Here is a 21,442-nt window from a genome sequence, read left to right as displayed (position 1 = left end):
GCGGGCAGATCACGAGGTCAGGAGATCGAGACCATTCTGGCTAACACGGTGAAACCCTGTCTCTACTAAAAATACAAAAAAAATTAGCCAGGCGTAGTGGCAGGCGGCTGTAGTCCCAGCTGCTCTGGAGGCTGAGGCGGGAGAATGGCGTGAACCCAGGAGGCGGAGCTTGCAGTGAGCCGAGATCACGCCACTGCACTCCAGCCTGGGGGTCAGAGTGAGACTCCCGTCTCAAAAAAAAAAAAAAAAAAAAAAAAAAAAAAGCCAAGATCGTATCATTGCACTCTAGCCTGGGCAATAGAGTGAAACCCTGTCTCAAAAAACAACAACAAAAATAAAATAACAGCAGAAGCACAGTCAGCCCACACACAGGCCAGGGCCTCAGGACTCCTGGAAGCTCGAGCGCTACAGTGGCAGCTGAAGACCGAATGCATCAAATAAACTATAAAAAGCAAAACTGACAGCCACTCTCTCCCACAAGACTTTCCACACATTTATGAGATTCATGCCACAACTGGAAATTTGAACACTGATTTCGTGATATTAAGGTTTTTGTTTTGTTATTTTAGAGTCTTGCTCTGTTGAGTAGGCTGGAGTACAGTGGCATGATCTCGGCTCACTGCAGTCTCCACCTCCCAGGTTCAAGTGACTCTCTTGCCTCAGCCTCCTGAGTAGCTGGGATTACAGGTGCATACCATCACGCCTGGCTAATTTTTGTATTTTTAGTAGAGACGAGGTTTTATAATGTTGGCCAGGCTGGCCTCGAACTCCTGATCTCAAGTTATCCACTTGAGATAACTTGGCCTCCCAAAGTGCTGGGATTATAGGCATGAGCCACCGTGTCTGACCAAGGTGTGATAATGGTATTGTGGTTTTGTTTAAAAATACTGCCTACATTTTAAAATTACATATTGAAATATTTGTGGGTGAAATGCTATGATGTATGGATTACCTCAAAATAACACTGGTGAAGGGAAACAGATGGGGACACAGATGAAACAAGGCTGGCGATGAGTTGATAATCATTACAGCTTGGAAAGGGGATCGAGGGAATTGTAAACTACTCTGTCTACTTTTGCATGTTTGAATTTTTTCCAAAATAAAAGTTGAAAAAAGTAATCAGTGCTTAGGGTTCTTTTCAGATTTCTCGGCTCAGGGCATATATTCATAGAATATGAAGGCCTTAGGGCCTGGTCCTGGCTCTTCCCTCTGCCTGGAAGGCTCTTCTTCCAGATACCTGAACGGCCCTCACCTCCCTCAAAGTCTTTAGGTAAAAGTCATCTTCTCAACCACGTCTACCGTGACCACCGTAGGGAATCTGTTAACTTCCTCCACCCCAGCCCTCTCCATCCCCTTTATCTTATTTATTGTCACTATCAGACATCACCTTCCAATAGCAGTAGCCTCATTACACGATTATATGAACTCTCACCACCCAAGTATGTGCTCTAAATACCTGTAAAATTTCTATCCCAAATTCACTATCTGAATTTCAAACTCGCTAGAAGAAATCTGCGTGTGCAGGTAGCAGGATGCAGAGTGCAGTGTGTCACGGGATCACAGCCAGGTCTGGCCCTTTCAAGCATGGTGCGCTACTGTCCTCGTCTTTCCTACCCTTCCCCAAGGGTTTAGCTTTCATGGGTTCCAGTATTTGCTTCTTCCAGGTGCCTGGGGCACTACCAATCAGGGTCCAATTTCAAAATTATTTTTAATATACTTTTGTATCATTTGTTTATCTATATAACAGTATATCTTCATTTGCAGTACAGAAGCAAAACCATTTATATCCAAATATTAAAGTAACATTATAGCACATTAAAATATTCATTAATATTAATATATTTTTAAAATTAGGTTACAGGTGTTTTATTACTATTATTCTGAGACGGAGTCTCACTATGTTGCACAGGCTATGGTACAGTGGCACAGTCTTGACTCACTGCAACCTCCGCCTCCCAGGCTCAAGTGATTCTCCTGCCTCAGCCTCCCAAATGGCTGGCACTACAGGAGTGCACCACAACACCCAGCTAATTTTCATATTTTTAGTAGAGATGGGGTTTCACCATGTTGCCCAGGCTCATCTTGAACTGCTGACCTCAGGTAATCCACCTGCCTTGGCCTCCCAAGTGCTGGGATTTATAGGCACGAACCACCACGACTAGCCAGGTTACTGGTGTTTTAAATGCTTTTTATTTAAACCAAAAATTCTTATCATATAGATGTTTAACAGTATTGTTGCTGGGTGTGGTGGCTCACATCTGTAATCCCAGCACTTAAGGAGGCAGAAGTGGAAGGACAGCTTGAGCCCAGGAGTACAAGGGCTGCCTGGGCAACATAGTGAGATCCCATTCTCAAAAAAAAAAAAAAATTAAGAGTATTATAGTGGGCCGGGCGCGGTGGCTCAAGCCTGTAATCCCAGCACTTTGGGAGGCCGAGACGGGTGGATCACGAGGTCAGGAGATCGAGACCATCCTGGTCTACATGGTGAAACCCCGTCTCTACTAAAAAAAATACAAAAAACTAGCCGGGCGAGATGGCGGGCGCCTGTAGTCCCAGCTACTCGGGAGGCTGAGGCAGGAGAATGGCGTAACCCCGGGAGGCGGAGCTTGCAGTGAGCCGAGATCGCGCCACTGCACTCCAGCCTGGGCGACAGAGCGAGACTCCGTCTCAAAAAAAAAAAAAAAAAAAAAAAAAAGAGTATTATAGTGATATTTGAGGAAACTGGTTGGGGTTTCTTGGATGTCTGAAGATAAACTGTTATTTTTCATTTCAATTTTTTAATTAATTTTTATGGGTATATAGTAGGTATATTTATGAGGTACATAAGACATTTTGATCAGGCATATAACGTGTAATAATCACATCAGGTTATATGGGGTCCATCACCTCAAGCATTTATCGTTTATTTATGTTACAAATATTCCAATTATACTTTCAGTTTTAAATGTACTATAAATTAACATTGACTGTAATCGCTCTGTTGCACTATAAAATATCACAGATCTTTAAAACATTTTTAAAAATTTTTATAATTAAAACTTTTTTTGGCTGGGCGTGGTGGCTCACGCCTGTAATCCCAGCACTTTGGGAGGCCGAGGCGGGTGGACCACCTGAGGTCAGGAGTTCAAGACCAGCCTGGGCAACATGGTGAAATCCCGTCTCTAACTAAAAATACAAAAATTAGCTGGGCATGGTGGTGCATGCCTGTAATCCCAGCTACTTGGGAGGCTGAGGCAGAAGAATCACTTGAACCTGGGAGGTGGAGGTTGCAGTGAGCTGAGATTGTGCCATTGCACTGCAGCCTAGGCGACAAGAGCAAAACTCCGTCTCAAAAAAAAAAGTTTTTAAAAAATAGAGATGGGGCCAGGCGTGACGGCTCATGCCTGTAATCCCAGCACTTTGGGAGACTGAGGTGGGCGGATCAGGAGGTCAGGAGATCGAAACCATCTTGGCTAACATGGTGAAACCCCGTCTCTACAAAAAATACAAAAAATTAGCCAGGAGTGGTGGCGGGCACCTGTAGTCCTAGCTACGCAGAAGGCTGAGGCAGGAGAATGGTGTGAACCCGGGAGGCAGGGCTTGCAGTGAGCCAAGATCGTGCCACTGCACTCCAGCCTGGGCAACAGAGCAAGACTCTGTCTCAAAAAATAAATAAATAAATAAATAAATAAATAAATAAATAAATAAATAAATAGAGATGAGGTTTCACTACAGTGCTCAGGCTGGTCTCAAACTACTGGACTCAAGGGATCTTCCCACCTCAGCCTTCCAAAGTGCTAGGATTACAGGCGTGAGCCACCATGCTTGGCCAAATACCAGATCTTATTCATTCTATGTTTTTTTTTTTTTTTTTTGAGACGGAGTCTTGCTCTGTCGCCCAGGCTGGAGTGCAGTGGCCGGATCTCAGCTCACTGCAAGCTCCGCCTCCCGGGTTCACGCCATTCTCCTGCCTCAGCCTCCCGAGTAGCTGGGACCACAGGCACCCACCACCTCGCCCGGCTAGTTTTTTGTATTTTTTTAGTAGAGACGGGGTTTCACCGTGTTAGCTAAGATGGTCTCGATCTCCTGACCTCGTGATCCGCCCGTCTCGGCCTCCCAAAGTGCTGGGATTACAGGCTTGAGCCACCGCGCCCGGCCCATTCTATGTTTTTGTATCCATTAACTATCATCACTGCCCCACTGCCCATACAAACCTGTGGTAACCATCATTAGACTATCTCCATGACTTTAATTTTTAACTCCCAGAAGTAAGTGAGAGCATTCAAAGTATGTCTTTCTGTGCCTGGCTTATTTAACATAATATCCTCCAGTTCCATCCATGTTATTGCAAATGACAGGACCTCATTCTTTTTTATGGCTGCATAGTACTCCATTGTGTGTATGTACCATTTTCTTTATCAATTTATCTGTTGATGGACACTTAGGTGCTTCCAAATCTTGGCTATTGTGAATAGTGCTACATGGGACTATTTTGGTTTTTTGAGGAACCTCCATACTATTTTCCAAATTCACTGTACTAATTTACATTCTTACCAACAGTGCATGAGGGTTCCCTTTTCTCTACATCCTCACCAGCATTTACTATTACTTGTCTTTTGGATAAAAGCCATTTTAACCAGGGTGAGATGATATTTCATTGTAGTTTTGATTAGCATTTCTCTGATAATCAATGATGCTGCACACCCTTTCATATGCCTGTTCATCATTTGTAGGTCTTCCTTTGAAAGATGTCTATTCAGATCATTTGCCCATTTCTTAATAGGATTATTAGATATTTTCCTGAGTTGTTTGAGCTCCTTATATATTCTGGTTATTAACCCCTTGTCAGATGGACAAGGGATCCCTTGTCGGCCTCTCAAAGTGCTGGGATTATAAGCATGAGCCACTGCGCCTGGCCCAGAAGCTTTTTAACTTGATGTGATCCCATATGTCCATTTTTGCTTTGGTTGCCAGTGCTGGGTATTACACAAGAAATCTCTGCCCAGATCAATTTCCTAGAGAGTTGCCCCAATGTTTTCTTTTATTTTTATTATTTTAGTAGCCAAAGCAGTTGGAAAAATGTTTTCTTTTAGTAGTGTCATAGTTTCAGGTATTAGATTTAAGTATCCAGTCAATTTTTATCTGATTTTTGTATATAGTGAGAGATAAGAGTCTAGTTTCATTCCTCTGCATGTGGATATCCACTTTTTCCAGCATCATTTATTGAGGAGATTGTCCTTTCCCCAATATATGTTCTTGGCACCTTTGCTGAAAATTAGTTCACTGTAGATGTATGGATTTATTGCTAGATTCTCTATTCTCTTCCATTAGTGTAGGTGTTTGTTTTTATGCCAGTACCGTGCTGTTTTGATTACTATAGTTCTGTAGTATAATTTGAAGTCAGATAATGTGATTTCTCTAGGTTTCTTCTTTGTGTTCAGGATGGCTTTGGCTATTCTGGGTCTTCTGTGGTTCCATATACATTTTAGGATTTTTTTTTCTATTTCTGTGAAGAATGTCATTGGTATTTTGATAGGGATTGCATTGAATCTGTAGATTGCTTTGGGTGGTATGGACATTTTAACAATAACGATTCTTCCAATCCATGAATATGGAATATCTTTCCACTTTTTGTGTCCTTTTAAATTTCTTGCATCAATGTTTTACAGTTTTTAATATAGAGATCTTTCACTTCTTTGGTTTATTCCTAGGTATCCTATTTTACTTGTAGCTCTTGTAAATGGGATTACTTTCTTGATTTCTTTTTCAGACTGTTCACTGTTGACATATAGAAATACTACTGATTTCTGTATGCTGATTTCGTATCCTGCAACTTCACTGATTTTGTTTATCAGTTCTACTAGTTATTCTGTGAAGTGTAGGTTTTTCCACATATAAGAGCATATCATCTGCAAACAAGGATAATTTGACTTCTTCCTTTCCAATCTGGATGCCTTTATTTCTTTCTCTTGCCTGACTGCTCTAGTTAGGACTTCTAGTTATTATACTGAATAACAGTGGTGAAAGTGGGGATCCTTGTCTTGTTCGAGATCTTAAAGGAAAGGCTTTCAGTTTTTTTCACCGTTCAGTCTGATACAAGCTATGGGTCTGTCACATAGAGTTTTTATTATGTTGAGGTATGTTTCTTTCATACCCATTTTTTGAGGATTTTTACCATGAAGGCTTGTTGAATTTTACCAAATGCTTTTTCAGAAAAAAAAGCATATATATACATTCCCCCCACCAGAGATGAGGTTTTGCCATGTTGCCCAGGCTGGTCTCAAACTCTTAGCCTCAAGCAATCTATCTACCTTGGCCTGTCAAAGTGCTGGGATTACAGGCGGGAGCCACAATGCCCAGCCATTCAGCATCAATTGAGATTATCACATGGGTTTTGTCCTTCATTCTGTTGATATGATGTATCACATTAATTGATTTGTGTATGCTGAACCATCCTTGCGCATCCCGGGATCTCAGTTGGTCATGATGAATGATGTTTTTAATGTGTTGCTGAACTCTGTTTGCTAGTATTTCCTTGAAGATTTTTGCATCAATGTTAATCAGAGATACTGCCCTGTCACTTTCTTTGGTTTTGGTGTCAGGGTAATACTGGTCTCATAGATTGAGTCTGGAAGTATTCTCTATGTTTTGGAATAGTTCTTCTTAAATGTTTGGTAACATTCAGTAGTGAAGCTAACAAGGCCTGGGCTTTTCTTTGCTGGGAGACTACATTGATGGCATCTAGCTATTTTTTGTTGTTGTTGTTGTTATTGGTCTATTCAGGTTTTGAATTTTTTCATGGTTCAATCTTAGTAGGCTGTATCTTCCCTGGAATTTATCCATTTCTTCTAGGTTTTCCAGTTTATTGGTATATAGTTGCTCACAGCAGCCACTAATGATCCTTTGAATTTCTGCAGTGTCAGTCACCTCTTTTTTCATCTCTGATTTATTTGTGTCTTCTCTTTTTCTTAGTTGGTCTGGCTAAAGGTTTGTCCATTTTGTCTTCTCAAAAAACAACTCTTTGGCCGGGTATGATGGCTCACGCCTGTAATCCCAGCACTGAAGGCCAAGGCGAGCGGATCACCTGAGGTTGGGAGTTTGAGACCAGCCTGGCAAATAAGGTGAAACCTTGTCTCTACTAAAAATACAATAATTAGCCGTCATGGTGGTGCACACCTGTAATCCCAATTACTCGGGAGGCTGAGGCAGGAGAATCACTTGAACCTGGGAGGCAGAAGTTGCAATGAGCTGACATTGCACCACTGTACTCCAGCATGGGTGACACAGCAAGACTCCATCTCAAAAACAAAACAAAACAAAACACACACAAAAACCCAAAAGTTGTTGTTTTTTTTTTCAAATTTATTTATTTCTGCTATGATGTTCATTATTTCTTTTCTTCTACTAATTTGGGGTTTGGTTTGCTCTTGTTTTTCTAGTTCTTTAAGAAGCATCATTAGGTTATCTGAAGTTTTTCTTCTTTTTTGATGTAGGCACTTTATAGTTATGAACTTCCCCCTTGGTACTGCTTTTGATGTATCCCATAGGTTTTGATATGTTATGTTTCCATTATCATTTGTTTCAAGAAAATTTCAGTTTCCTTCTTAATTTATTCATTGACCCACTGGTCATTTAGGAGCATATGGTTTAATTCCATGTGTGTGTATTGCTTTCAAAATTCCTTGTTATTGATTTCTAGTTTTATTCCATTATGGTCAGGGAAGATGCTTGATATTATTTCAACTTTTTTTTTTTTTTGAGACAGAATCTCGCTCTGTTGCCCAGGCTGGAGTACAGTGGCACAATCTCCGCTCACTGCAACATCCACCTCCAGGATTCAAGCAATTCTCCTGCCTCAGCCTCCTGAGTAGCTGTGACTACAGGTGCCTGCCACCACGCTCAGCTAATTTTTGTATTTTTAGGAGAGATGGGGTGTCACCATGTTGGCCAGGATGATCTTGATCTCTTGACCTCGTGATCCACCCACCTTGGCCTCCCAAAGTGCTGGGATTACAGGCGTGAGTCACCATGCCTGGCCTCAACTTTTTTTTTTTTTGAATGTTTTAAGACTTGTTTTGTGACCTAACATATGGACTATCCTTAAGAATGATCCATGTGCTAAGGAAAAAAAAAAGTGTATTCTGCAGCCATTGGAAGAAATGTTCTGTAAATATCTATTAGGTCCATTTGGTCTACAGAGCAGTTAAGTGTGATGTTTCTTAGTTTATTTTGTCTGGATAATCTGTCCAATGCTGAAAGTGGGGTGTTAAAGTCTCTAGCTATTGTTGTACTAGAGTCTAACACTCTCTTTAGCTCTAATAATATTTGATTTATATATCTGGGTGCTCCAGTGTTAGGTGTATATATATTTACAATTGTTATATCCTCTTGCTGAGTTGACCCCTTTATCGTTACATAACAACCTTGTCAATTTTTACAATTTTTGTCTTGAAATCTATTTTGTCTGATGTAAGTATAGCTATGCCTACTCTTTTTTTTTTTTTTTTTGGTTTCTATTTGCATAGAGCATATTTTTCCAACCCTTTATTTTTAGTCTCTATGTGTCTTTACAGGTCAAATGTGTTTCTTGTAGGCAACAGATGTTTGGGTCATGTTTTGTTTTTGTTTTTCTGAGACAGCATCTCACTCTGCTGCCCAAGGTGGAGTGCACTGGCACAATCATAGCTCATTTTAGCCTTAACCTCCTGAGCTCAAGTGATCCTCCTACCTCAGACTCCTGAGTAGGTCTACCACTACACCCAGCTAATTTTTCAAATTCTTTGTAGACACAGGGTTCCACTATGTTGCCCAAGCTGGTCTCAAACCCCTGGGCTCAAAGCAATACTTTTGCCTCAGCCTCCCAAAGTGCTGGAATTATAGGCATGAGCCACTGTGCCTGGCTGGGTCTTCTTTTGTTTTGTTTTTTTGAGACAGAGTCTTGCACTGTTGCCTGGGTTGGAGTGCAGTGGTGTAATCTGGGTTCACTGCAACCTCTGCCTCCCAGATTCGAGCAATTCTCCTGCCTCAGCCTCCCGAGTAGCTGGGATTACAGGCGTGCACCACCACATCCAGCTAATTTTTTGTATTTTTAGTACAGATGGGGTTTCACTGTGTTGGCCAGGCTGGTCTTCAAATGCTGACCTTGTGATTTGCCCACCTTGGCCTCCCAAAGTGCTGGGATTACACGCATGAGCCACCATGCCCAGCTGGATCTTGTTTTCTAACGCATTCAACTACTCCACGTCTTTTGATTGCAGAATTTTGTCCATTTATATTCAATGTTATTATTGATAAGGACTTACTATTGCCATTTTGTTATTTGTTTTCTCGTTGTTTTGTGGTCTTCCTTCCTTCTTTCCTTCTTGTCTTTCTTTTTGTGAAAGTGATTTTCTCGGATGGTATGTTTTAATTTCTTGCTTTTTATTTTTTTTGTTTTTTGTGTATCTGTTACAGGGTTTTTTGATTTGCAGTTACCATGAGGCTTGCAAATAACATCTTACAACCCATTATTAAAAACTGAATGGTAACTTAACTCTGATTGCAAAAACAAAAAACAAAGAAGCAAAGAGAAAACCAATAAAAACTCTACACTTCAACTTCATCCCACCTCCCTCTTTTTTTTTTCTTTCTTTTTTTTTTTTTGAGATGGAGTCTTGCTCTGTTGCCAAGGCTGGAGTGCAGTGGTGCCATCTTGGCTCACTGCAACCTCTGCCTCATGGGTTCAAGCGATTCTCTTGCCTCAGCCTCCTGAGTAGCTGGGATTACAGGTATGTGCCACCATGCCTGGCTAATGTTGTATTTTTTGTAGAGACAGGGTTTCACTATGTTGGCCAGGCTGGTCTCGAACTCCTGACCTCAGGTGACCCAGCTGCCTCAGCCTTCCAAAGAGCTGGGATTATAGGCATGAACCACTGCACCTGGCACATAGTTATTATTTTTGATAGGCTCATCTTTTAGTCTTCCTACTCAAAATATGAGTAATTTACACACCACAATTACAGTGTTGTGATATTTTGTATTTCTTATTTTTCCCATTTAAATAATAAGATATAGGCTTCTGCCATCCAACATATTTTTAGGAATGGATTAGATTTTAAGGAATGTAGCTGGATACGGTGGTTCATACCTGTAATTCCAGCGCTTTGGGAGGCCAAGGTGGGTGGATCACTTGAGGTCAGGAGTTTGAGACCAGCCTGACCAACATGGTGAAACCCCATGCCTACTAAAAATCCAAAAATTAGTGAGGTGTGGTGGTGCACGCCTGTAATCCCAGCAACCTGGGAGGCTGAGGCAGGTGAATCATTTGAACCCGGGAGGCGGAGGGTACAGTGAGCTGTGATCACGCCATTGCACTCCAGCCTGGGCAACAAGAGTGAAACTTCATCTCATAAAATAAAACAAAATTTTTAAGGAATACCTACATATAATTTTCTCGTTTGTTTATTGTTTCTTTCCTTTTACTATAATAATTCTCAAATTTTTGGCCTCAGGACCTTTTACACTATTTTTTTTGAGACGCAGTCTCGCTCTGTCACCCAGGCTGGAGTGCAGTGGCACGATCTCTGCTCACTGCAAGCTCCGCCTCCTGGGTTCATGCCATTCTCCTGCCTCAGCCTCCCAAGTAGCTGGGACTACAGGCGCCCGCCACCATGCCCAGCTAATTTTTTGTATTTTTAGTAGAGACAGGGTTTCACCATGTTAGCCAGGATGGTCTCGATCTCCTGACCTTGTGATTTGCCCACCTCAGCCTCCTGAAGTGCTGGGATTACAGGCATGAGCTACTGCGCCTGGCCCTTTTTACACTTAGAAAGAATCCCAAATAGCTTTTGTGTATGTAGATGTATCTATTAATATTTTGTTTATGTAGGTTTATCTATCAATAGTCACCACATTATGAATCAAAACAGATATTTTAAAGTATTTATTAATCCATTTAAAATTAACAATAAACCTATTATGTGTTTATATGCAAAGTTTTAAAATGAAAAATATGTTCCCAAAACAAAAATAATTTAGTGAGAAGACAGTTTTTTTTAAAAATCATAGCTTTACTGGGATATAATTCAAACACCATATAATTCACCCCTTTAAAGTGTACAGTTCAATGGCTTTCAGTATGTTTAGAGCTGTGCAACCATCACCACAGTCAGTGCCAGAACACTCTCATCATTCAACAAGGAAACCTCATATTCTTTAATTATCACCCTCCCCAGTCTGCCCATCTCCCACCCTAACCCCTGGCAACTACAATCTACTTTCTGACCCTAAGGATTTGCCTATTTCATATAAATGGAATCATACAATATGTGGCCTTTTGTGTCTTGCTTCTTTGACTTAACATCATGTTTTCAAGGTTCATCCATCTGGAGCATGGATATACTTCATTCTCTTTTACTGCCAAATAGTATTCCGAAGCTATATGACTAGACCACATTTTATTTATCCATTGATCAGCTGATGGACTTGGATTGTTTCTACTTTATAGCTTGTGAATAATTCTGTTATGAACATTTGCATGTTAGATTTTTTGTGTTTTCATTTCTCTTGGGGCCATACCTAGGAGTAGAATTGCTAAGTCATATGGTTACTCTGATATGGTTACTCTATCTTTACTCTTTTGAGAACCAGGCATGGTGGCACAAGCCTATAATCCCAGCACTGGGAGGTTGAGGCGGGAGGATTGCTTGAGGGCAGGAGTTTGAGACCAGCCTGGGCAACACAGCAAGACCTTGTCCCTAAAATAAAAACAAAAGTAAAACAAAACAACACAGTGGCTGCATTATTTTACATTCCCAACAGCAGTGTGGGCAACACAGCAAGACCTTGTCCCTAAAATAAAAACAAAAGTAAAACAAAACAACACAGTGGCTGCATTATTTTACATTCCCAACAGCAGTGTATGAGGGAAATGGTATAGTTTTACATTTCTGTAAATCTTTTCAATGAATGACTTAATAGAAAACAACTAGATTCTCATTCCTATTTTTGTACTCAATGTGTTGCAAAACTAGTTTGGTTGAGTATATGCAGAAAATCCAGACTCAAAGTGATCTATAGCTGGAAAAAAGAGGAGCATTTTAACAGCCTTTCTAGACAACTGTGGAATTTTTTATTTATTTTTATTTTTTATTTTTAGAGACAAGGTCTCGTTCTGTTGCCCAGGGTGGAGTGCAGTGGTGTGATCATAACTCATGGTAAACTTGAACTCCTGGGCTTAGGCAATCCTCCTGCCTCAGCCTCCCAAATAGCTGGGACTGCAGGCATACGCCACCATGCCCAGTTTTTACTTTTTTTTTTGGAGACGGAGTCTTGCTCTGTCGCCCGGGCTGGAGTGCAGTGGCTGGATCTCAGATCACTGCAAGCTCCGCCTCCCGGCTTCACGCCATTCTCCTGCCTCAGCCTCCTGAGTAGCTGGGACTACAGGCGCCCGCCACCACACCTGGCTAGTTTTTTGTATTTTTCAGTAGAGACGGGGTTTCACCGTGTTAGCCAGGATGGTCTCGATCTCCTGACCTCGTGATCCGCCCGCCTCAGCCTCCCAAAGTGCTAGGATTACAGGCTTAAGCCAACGCGCCCGGCCTAGTTTTTACTTTTGGTAAAGATGGAGTCTTGCTGTGTTGCCCAGGATGGTCTTGAACTCCTGGGCTTGAGCAATCCTCTCACCTTGGCCTCCCAAAGTGCTGGGATTACAGGTATGCGCCATCGTGACCAGCCAGTTATGGCCTATTTTCCTTTGATACTATACCATTAACTCTCTAAGTGGTAGTTTCTTAAAGATTAGTTGCAAAGTAAAAATTTTTTTTCCAAAGTAGAATTTTAAATAATATCAATAAGACTTTCGTACTCTTGTATGTTAAAATCCAATTAATAGAAAAAGAACATTAATGAAAACACTAGGAAATCTGAAGTCTAATTTAATTAATAGTATTATACCAATGATAATTTCTTAGTTTTGATAAATGTACCATGGTTAAGAGAGACGTTAACATTGGGAGAAGCTGGATGGGTATACAGGAACTCTTTAGACTATCCCTGCATCTCTTGGGTATATTTAAAATTATTTTAAAATGGAAAGTTAAAAACCTAATCCACTGGTCTATTTTGTTCTTTGAAAGGATCTTTTATCCAGCATGATTTTGTAACCTCATGCATTAGTCATTTAGAAAATATTCAAATGTTATATATTATACAATATAAAAAACTCAAAATCTTTAATATCACTTCTGATTTCTTCAGAAAAGCCTTTAAGAACTGGGAAGCTTTTAAGCTTTCTGTGACAGAAACAAGTTTTCCAAAATTCTAATTTTCACTTAAAAGCTCAAATTTTGGCCAGATGTGGTAGCTCATGCCTGTAATCCCAGCACTTTGGGAGGCCAAGGTGGGCAGATTACCTGAGGTCCCGGGTTCGATATCAACCTGGCCAACATGGTGAAACCCCATCTCTACCAAAAATACACAAATTAGCTGGGCGTGGTGGTGGGCGCCTGTAGTCCCAGCTACTCGGGAGGCTGATGCAGGAGAATCACTTGAACCCAGGAGATGGAGATTGCAGTGAGCCAAGATCATGCCACTGAACAACAGGGCAAGACTCTGTCTCAAAAAAAAAAAAAAAAAAGGAATTTTATTTATCATTGGCAACCAATACTAAGTTGTTTTCCTTGAATTGATAGGGTAACTCTGCTCATTTTTAAGAAAACACTTTCCAAACACCTAAGTCTAAATAACCTGTTTGTCTATAAGTCCCTCTTCGAAGTAAAAATGGTGTTCATGAAAAAAAGCAGCTACTGTAGTTCACAGCTCAGTAGCTCTACCTCACACAGGCACTAGTCTTAGAGACAGACATCGTACTTTGCTGCGAGGCAGAAGTGCTCAGTGTATACTTCCCATCTCATCACACGCAGTATGAGAAAGATGCAGACTCAAGGTTGAGATGTAACAAATTAACAAGTTTTACTGCTTTCTTAAGAACATTCTTAAGCAAAACTGGCTTTCTCTCCCTTTTTTTGAGTCGGAGTCTCGCTCTGTCACCCAGGCTGGAGTGCACTGGCACAAACAGCTCATTCCAGCCAGCTCCTAGGCTCAAGTGACCCTCCTGCCCCGGCCTCTCAAGTAGCTGGGACCACAGGGGTGTGCCACCGTGCCCAGCCCTTTTATCTTCTTATTTCACTCATGAGATGGTAAACAACACGATGACTCCTGGGACATTGGGTGCATTTGTGCTGAGGCACCAGCAGCTTTATCCACTGTTGCTTTTGTACTTTCAGTGCAAAAGTCAGCATGCTGAAAAAGGCAAATAATGCCACAGTATTATCATGAAAATAGTTGTAGCCTCCTGTACCCTCTGAAAGTGTCTTAGAGACCTCAGGGTCTGCAGATCTCCTTTGGGGAATCACTGTTCAGTGCTTCTTAAAGGCAGGGATTTTTGTCTGTTTTGATCACTGCTGTATCCCCTGTGCCTAGAACAATGTTTGGCACATAATGGATGCTCAATAAGTATTTATTATATGAATGCATACATAAGTGACTGAATAAATGAATGTGGTGACATCTGTAATTACTTTCAGCTGCTTGGAAGGAGAACAATTTAAAAATTCAAAATATTTGTAGTTTTGGTATAATTTAGAATTATAGAATGTTAAATATTTAATCAGGAAATAAATTATTTCTTTGGCAAAAGCATTTAGCTGCAGGATGGCAAACTCAGTAGGGAACTTTCAAAACCACCCCAATGGTGTCGGCACAGAACAGCAACATTCTTTAGCAAAGGAAGCAATTCCTGAAAATGGGAACACTGCCTGTGACCTAGAAATGGGGACCAAAATCAGGAGAGGAGGACAAGACACTTAACAGTTCACATTGCTGTCCCATAGTCACTTTCCCAACAAACAGTGTCTGGGAACACTTCATAGATTTGGAAGGAGTTATTCATAAAATGAACAGGGAATTAGAATATAAGGTGGGACACACAGGAATTCATGAGTAATTAAAACATTTTAAGTTTTTGTGGTTGTTGTTTTGAGATGGAGTCTTACTCTGTCACTCACGCTGGAATGCCGTGGCACGATCTCAGCTCACTGCAACCTCTCTCTCAAAGGCTCAAGCAATTCTCCTGCTCCAGCCTCCTGAGTAGCTGGGACTACAGGCACGCCTGGCTAATTTTTGTATTTTTGGTAGAGACGGGGTTTTACCATGTTGGCTGGGCTGGTCTCGAACTCCTGACCTTGGGTGGTCCACCGCCTTAGCCTCCCAAAGTGCTGGGATTACAGGCATGAGCCACCACGCCCGGCTCAACATTTTAAGTTTTGAGGACTAAATTACGTATTTGGGACTAATGTATTTATCCCAGAAAGAGGCCCAGGCACCTCAATGTATGATTCACACACTGACAGTGATATAGAAGTGGATTTTAATGAAGGTGATATAGTACAATAAATTGCAGCATAGTAGGTGAACTAGCTAATAAAATATTCTGGTTAGTAGGGAGTTATCACAGTTTGCTATTTTTCAATGAATAAGAATTCAGTAAATACACCATCCTTAAGCTGAAGACTCCAGTCATTATTTAGTGACTCCAGAGGCACCACAGAATCTCTCTCTACTCCAGGGAGTCATCAGCAGAAGGGATTAATCAGTTAAGGGAGGTCTGGTAATGGGATTTAATGAGCACACAAATTACCCACTCTTTTTTTTTTTTTTTTTTTTTTTGAGGCGGAGTCTCGCTCTGTCACCCAGGCTGGAGTGCAGTGGCCGGATCTAAGCTCACTGCAAGCTCTGCCTCCCGGATTTACGCCATTCTCCTGCCTCAGCCTCCTGAGTAGCTGGGACTACAGGCGCCCGCCACCTCGCCCGGCTAGTTTTTGTATTTTTAGTAGAGACGGGGTTTCACCGTGTTAGCCAGGATGGTCTCGATCTCCTGACCTCGTGATCCGCCCGTCTCGGCCTCCCAAAGTGCTGGGATTACAGGCTTGAGCCACCGCGCCCGGCAAATTACCCACTCTTTAGTTTCTGGTCCCAGTTCTGCCTTTAGTTTCTGGTCCCAGTTCTGCCGTTTGGTAATTAGCTGGCAACAGGTAAATTCCTGAGCCCTTCTATAATTCAGCTTTTCCCTTCTCCTTTCCTTAAATTCAGGAATACTTAAGAGCACAAATGTTTGTGAAATGTTTTGGGTCCCTTGAAAATACTAAATGTAAGGAGTTATACGTGGGATTTATATAGAAGATAAAATATCCCAGTAAACTTTAAATTGCCCAGTCTGAAATAACAATCTGTAAGTTTCTTCCACTCTATAGAAAGCCTCCGAAGTAAAGGCTGGGCACGGTGGCTCACGCCTGTAATCCCAGCATGTTGGGAGGCTGAGGTGGGTGAATCACGAGGTCAGGAGATCGAGACCAGCCTGGCTAACACGGTGAAACCCTGTATCTACCAAAAATACAAAAAATTAGCCAGGCATGGTGGCAGGCACCTGTAATCCCAGCTACTTGGGAGGCTGAGAGGCAGGAGAACAGCATGAACCCAGGAGGCAGAGCTTGCAGTGAGCTGAGATCGCGCCACTGCACTCAGCCTGGGTGACAGACAGGGCAAGACTCCATCTCAAAAAAAAAAAAAAAAAAAAAAAAGAAACCTCTGAAGTGCTTCCCACAGCCGAGCATCTACCTCGATCTAGCAATCCTGGGACTAAGACTGAAACCAACGCCAGCCAGCCTAGTAATTTCTGAGTAGTTTATAATAAACACTTTAGGATCACTTGTTCCTCATAGTATGTGTAGGAAAAACCATTTCTGTTCTTCAGACAAAGAAAGGTTTGAAGAAACTGAGTGCCTTAACCAAGAGGCAGAGCTGGGCTCAGAAGGTCCCATGAGCTCTGTCATCTTTCCACTGTGCACCTTGCTGTGCTGAGAGGAGGAAGCCAGAGGTGGTCCCAGGGGTGTTTCTGAACCCCCAGCAGTGGGCAAATGGTTATCCAGCTTCCCTGGGCCCTGAACCAACAGTCCTGCCCCACTCACCTGCAGCTTCACAGCAATGACCACTGAGTTAAGATCTTTGTCCATTTCTTTTAGCATGACGAGTTTCTTCAGAGTCAAGCTGAACAGCCTAGAAAAACAGGGAAGGAAGATACTGTCATATGCAAGGAACTTATGAGAAAAGTGATGAACAACTGGTTAGGCAACCTGCCTTACCTGAAGTAAGAATGTGAGAACACTGTCCTCAGTCCCAGGGGTCCCCTGTCTCAGTGAAAGAGTATCCCCTCTTACTTAATGTTTATACTTTTAAGAGATGGGTCTCACTATGTTGCCCAGACTGGATCCTTGGGCCCAAGGATCCTCCCCATCTTGGCCTCCTGAGTAGCCAGGACCACAGGCACATGCCACCATGCCCAGCTTCTAAAAGTAAGTGTCAAAAGGTACATTATTGTGTGAACTTCCATGGATGTCATTTATCTCAAGCCAAAGGCAACACATTTTCCATGCCTAGTATGTTGGAGCCACTTCTGAGGGGGAAGAGGAGACCAAGGGAGGAGAATCACACAGTTCCTCTTCTACTTTCCACCTGATCACACCTGACAGATGTACAGATGTAAATCTTTAGCAAGAGAAGATAATCCACACAAACAAAACACACACCATTTAGCAGGAAATGGTTAAATGGTCACAAATTCTACTTCAGCTGCATTTTGCTCCAAATATGCAGAACATCTTCAGTGCCACAAATCAAGAAATTCCCTGCAACTCAAAAGTGACAGGATTGTCCCTCACTGTGAAGTCTCAGTAACTCTGCTCTGACTTGACCTTGGCCTTACTACAGCAGGGCCACCCTGGATTTCCAGCAGGAGTGGGAGGGAGACTCTGGACGCTGCCTTTCTGTGGCTGCCCGGGTGGTCAAAGTCCTCAAACATTCTTCCCCTGGGAGAGGTTCTGGGGAACGGGACACATGAGGGATGTTGCTGACCAGAGTCATGACAAGTCCAGAGAATCCGACTGGATTTCATGCCTCTTTTTTCCTCTGTGCTGAGGCCCTCTAGGCCCTGCTCAGGCCCCTATCTTGCGTCTCCACTGCCCTCCCTCTGCTCCAGCCACACTAACTTTCCTTTGGCTCCCTGGCAGTGCCACCCTCTCGCCTTGAGGCCTTTGGAGGTTGCTGTTCCTTCTGTTGGCACCAGCCTGCCAGCTAATGCCTCTTCAGCCTTGGGTTATGCATTTTTGCCAGGAGAACTTCCCCCTATGCCTTGCAAAGTCTCTGATGTGTCCCCAGCACAACTCCTATCCTGCCACTGGAGTGTAACTTCCGGTGGGCAGGCAGCAGGCTTGCCCCTCCACCGCTCTCCCCCCAGCATCTGCCCAAATGCTGGGCACAGTATAGTTGCTCAGCAAATATTTGTTACATTAAGTTTCCTAAAACGGTTTCTTTTTTTTTTTTTTTTTTTTTTTTTTTTTTTTTTTTTTGAGACAGAGTCTCGCTCTGTCGCCCAGGCTGGAGTGCAGTGGCCGGATCTCAGCTCACTGCAAGCTCCGCCTCCTGGGTTTACGCCATTCTTCTGCCTCAGCCTCCCGAGTAGCTGGGACTACAGGCGCCCGCCACCTCGCCCGGCTAGTTTTGTATTTTTTAGTAGAGACGGGGTTTCACAGTGTTAGCCAGGATGGTCTCGATCTCCTGACCTCGTGATCCGCCCGTCTCGGCCTCCCAAAGTGCTGGGATTACAGGCTTGAGCCACCGCGCCCGGCCTAATGGTTTCTAGTTAAAATCAGATTAACAAAAGTATGTGAAGAAATTAATATAATTCATTTGTTTTTTTTAAAGGAGGACAAATCCAGGTCAACAGAACTAAATTCTGGTTTTGAATTAACCTCACCCAAGTACTTTCTTTTTTTTCTTTCTGTTTTTTTTTTTTTTGAGACAGTGTCTCTCTGTCGCCCAGGCTGTAGTTCAGTGGCATGATCTTGGCTCACTGCAACCTCCGCCGCCTGGGTTTCAGCAATTCTGCTGCCACAGCCTCCTGGGTAGCTGGGATTACAGGCGGCCGCCATCATGCCCGGCTAATTTTTGTATTTTTAGTAGAGACGGGTTTCACCATGTTGGCCAGGCTGGTCTCAAACTCCTGACCTCAGGTGATCCGCCTGCCTTGGCCTTGCAAAGTGCTAGGATTACAGGCATGAGCCACCACGCCCAGTCACCCAAGTACTTTCAAAGACCTGCTGACTAACACAAAGAAAAAAAATAAATCTTTCTTTGCTTTAAGCTAGAATCAAAATCAAATACAATGTATGAAAACTTACCAGGTCTCTTCGTCTATATTATTTCACCTAGACCTAAAAATAGGACTGTGTGGATGTGTGTTGGGGGCTCACTGTTCTACGCAGGCAACAGAAAATATTTCAAGTGGAGTAGTGACCTGCCCAAATTCACTTAGCTAGTAAGTGATAGAGCTGGATTCTAACTCTAATCTCCTTGTGGTGGACCGAATACCCAACCCCCACCACCCAGATGTCATCTCCCAATCCCTGGAACCTGCAAATATGGTACCTTGGCAAAGTCCCATGGCAAAAGGGACTGTGCAGATGTGATTAAGTTAAGGCTCCTGAGATGGGGAGATTATTCTCGATTATCTGGGTGGGTCCAATATAATCACAAGAGCCTTTAAAAGAGGGGGCCAAGAAGGGCAGAGTCAGAGGAGGAAGCAGGGCTGGAGATGTGGCTGCTGGCCTTGAAGATGGAAGGAGGGGTCAGGAGCCAAGGAATATGCAGCCTCAAGAAGCAGGAAAAGGCAAGAAAACAGTCCCTCCCTGCAGCCTCCAGAAGGAGCACAGCCCTGCCCACACCTTCTGTGTAGCCCAGCGAAACCTATTTTGGACTTCTGACCTGCAGAACTGCAAGATAATAAATGTGTGTTGTGTGAAGTCACTAAGTTTGTGGCCACTCATCACAGCAGCAGTAGGAAGTGAACCACCCCTCATCCCACGGCCTGGCCCTTCCCCCATCACGTCGCTGCCTCCTCAGCCTGTGACCTGGGCGCCTGCAACTCTGATCTCCTAAAATACTCTCCTGATATCTATTGCTCTGGAGCCCTCTGGGTTCACGCTCTCTCCTCCAAAATGCCCCCATCAATGACTGCCCACAGCACTGCCTGCTTCTCCCTTCCCTTCAGCGCAGAGATGTGCTGTCCCACAGGGAACTCTAGTTCTACTGATGCCAAAGGGATTACTACAGTTCACAAATGGCTATTCAGAAATGTAGTTAACTCCTGCAGTCCCAGCTACTCAGGAGGCTGAGGTGGGAGGACTGCTTGAGCCCAGGCAACATAGAAAGATCCCAGTCTCTTAAAAATAAAAAGAAATGTGGGAGGCTGAGGCAGGAGAATCGCTTGAACCCAGGAGGTGGAGGCTGCAGTGAGCCGAGACTGCGCCATTGCACTCCAACCTGGGTGACAGAGGGAGACTCCATCTCAAAAACAAAAACAAACAAACAAATGTAGTTAACTATGTACATTGTTTAACTGAATTTTGTGCCTTCATCAAGGCACAAAATGATGGCTCAAAACGAAATGGGACATGACTGGGATGAGCAAATGGAAAAGACTGAATATGCCCAACGTTCATCCTCATCTGAGGCTTGCCAAAATCAAATACAATAGAAACAAATCTCTGAAATTCAAATGTTTTATTTGAGGAGAAAAAAACTGCTGCAACTGGGGGCATACCTGTAGATCAGGTAGTCTTCGGTATGTCCAAAGAACAAAGAGAAGCTTAGATGTTTTATAAAAAAGAGAAATGTTACTATTGCTCTTCAAGAAAGTTCATCGGCACAAGTAAGGTTTTGGGAAATTGGCAAGCTCTGACAGGTGAGCGACAGTGGTAGGCAAAACTAGTCTTAGAGTTGCAGCACATCCTCACAGTAGACATCAGATAAAACGGGTTTCAGGTTATAGCAGGCAGTTTCAGCAGCCAGGTTTGCAGAGAATACCATTTCAATGCCCTGAGTGCCTTTCCCCTAGTTTCTCGGCTCTGTTTTAGTTGGGTATGACGAGAATAATTCAATGTGTATGATCAACTTTTGCAGACTGCTAATCATGAACGCTTCTGATGGGTTAGGTTTTTCCTTGTTTTCAAAGCAAACATTTTCCACCTTCAAATTGATTTGTGGCTGCTGAATAAACTCACTGCAAGATAAAAGTCTCACAGGAGTCGGTCAGGGACATGTGTTTCTTCTCTGCTTAAGATTCTTCACTCATTCAACACTCCCCACATTTAGAGAACATTCGCTCTGCGCCTGGTACTGAACCAGTTGTTGGAGTTGTAGAAGGATGTGGGCTACACAGTCCAGCGGGAAAGGCAAACAATCACGTTACGCTCTGTACCACTGCTCTATTATGCCTCAGAAGGCTCTTACATAAATACCTCATAGGATAACACGGCAGAATTATGTTAGGAGGAAAAAACATAACAGACCAATAAATATTTGTTGAATAAAG

At 42.8% G+C, this 21,442-nt stretch overlaps 1 protein-coding gene across 2 annotated transcripts in view; it reads right to left on the bottom strand.

Annotated features, from left to right (window-relative positions):
- The window catches only part of PACS1 (phosphofurin acidic cluster sorting protein 1), a 174,954-nt gene that overhangs the window by 39,431 nt on the left and 114,081 nt on the right, over positions 1-21,442 (bottom strand). For both annotated transcript variants that reach the window (XM_010366432.2, XM_010366431.2), the window contains exon 2: positions 16,983-17,070. In XM_010366432.2, coding sequence (XP_010364734.1) covers positions 16,983-17,039 — 57 coding nt within the window. In that variant the 5' untranslated portion in view covers positions 17,040-17,070. The remainder of the gene's footprint in view (positions 1-16,982; positions 17,071-21,442) is intronic.

Source organism: Rhinopithecus roxellana, chromosome 15 (genome assembly GCF_007565055.1).
Source record: "Rhinopithecus roxellana isolate Shanxi Qingling chromosome 15, ASM756505v1, whole genome shotgun sequence".
NCBI lineage: Eukaryota > Metazoa > Chordata > Mammalia > Primates > Cercopithecidae > Rhinopithecus > Rhinopithecus roxellana.
This window is presented reverse-complemented; position numbering and strand designations above follow the sequence as displayed.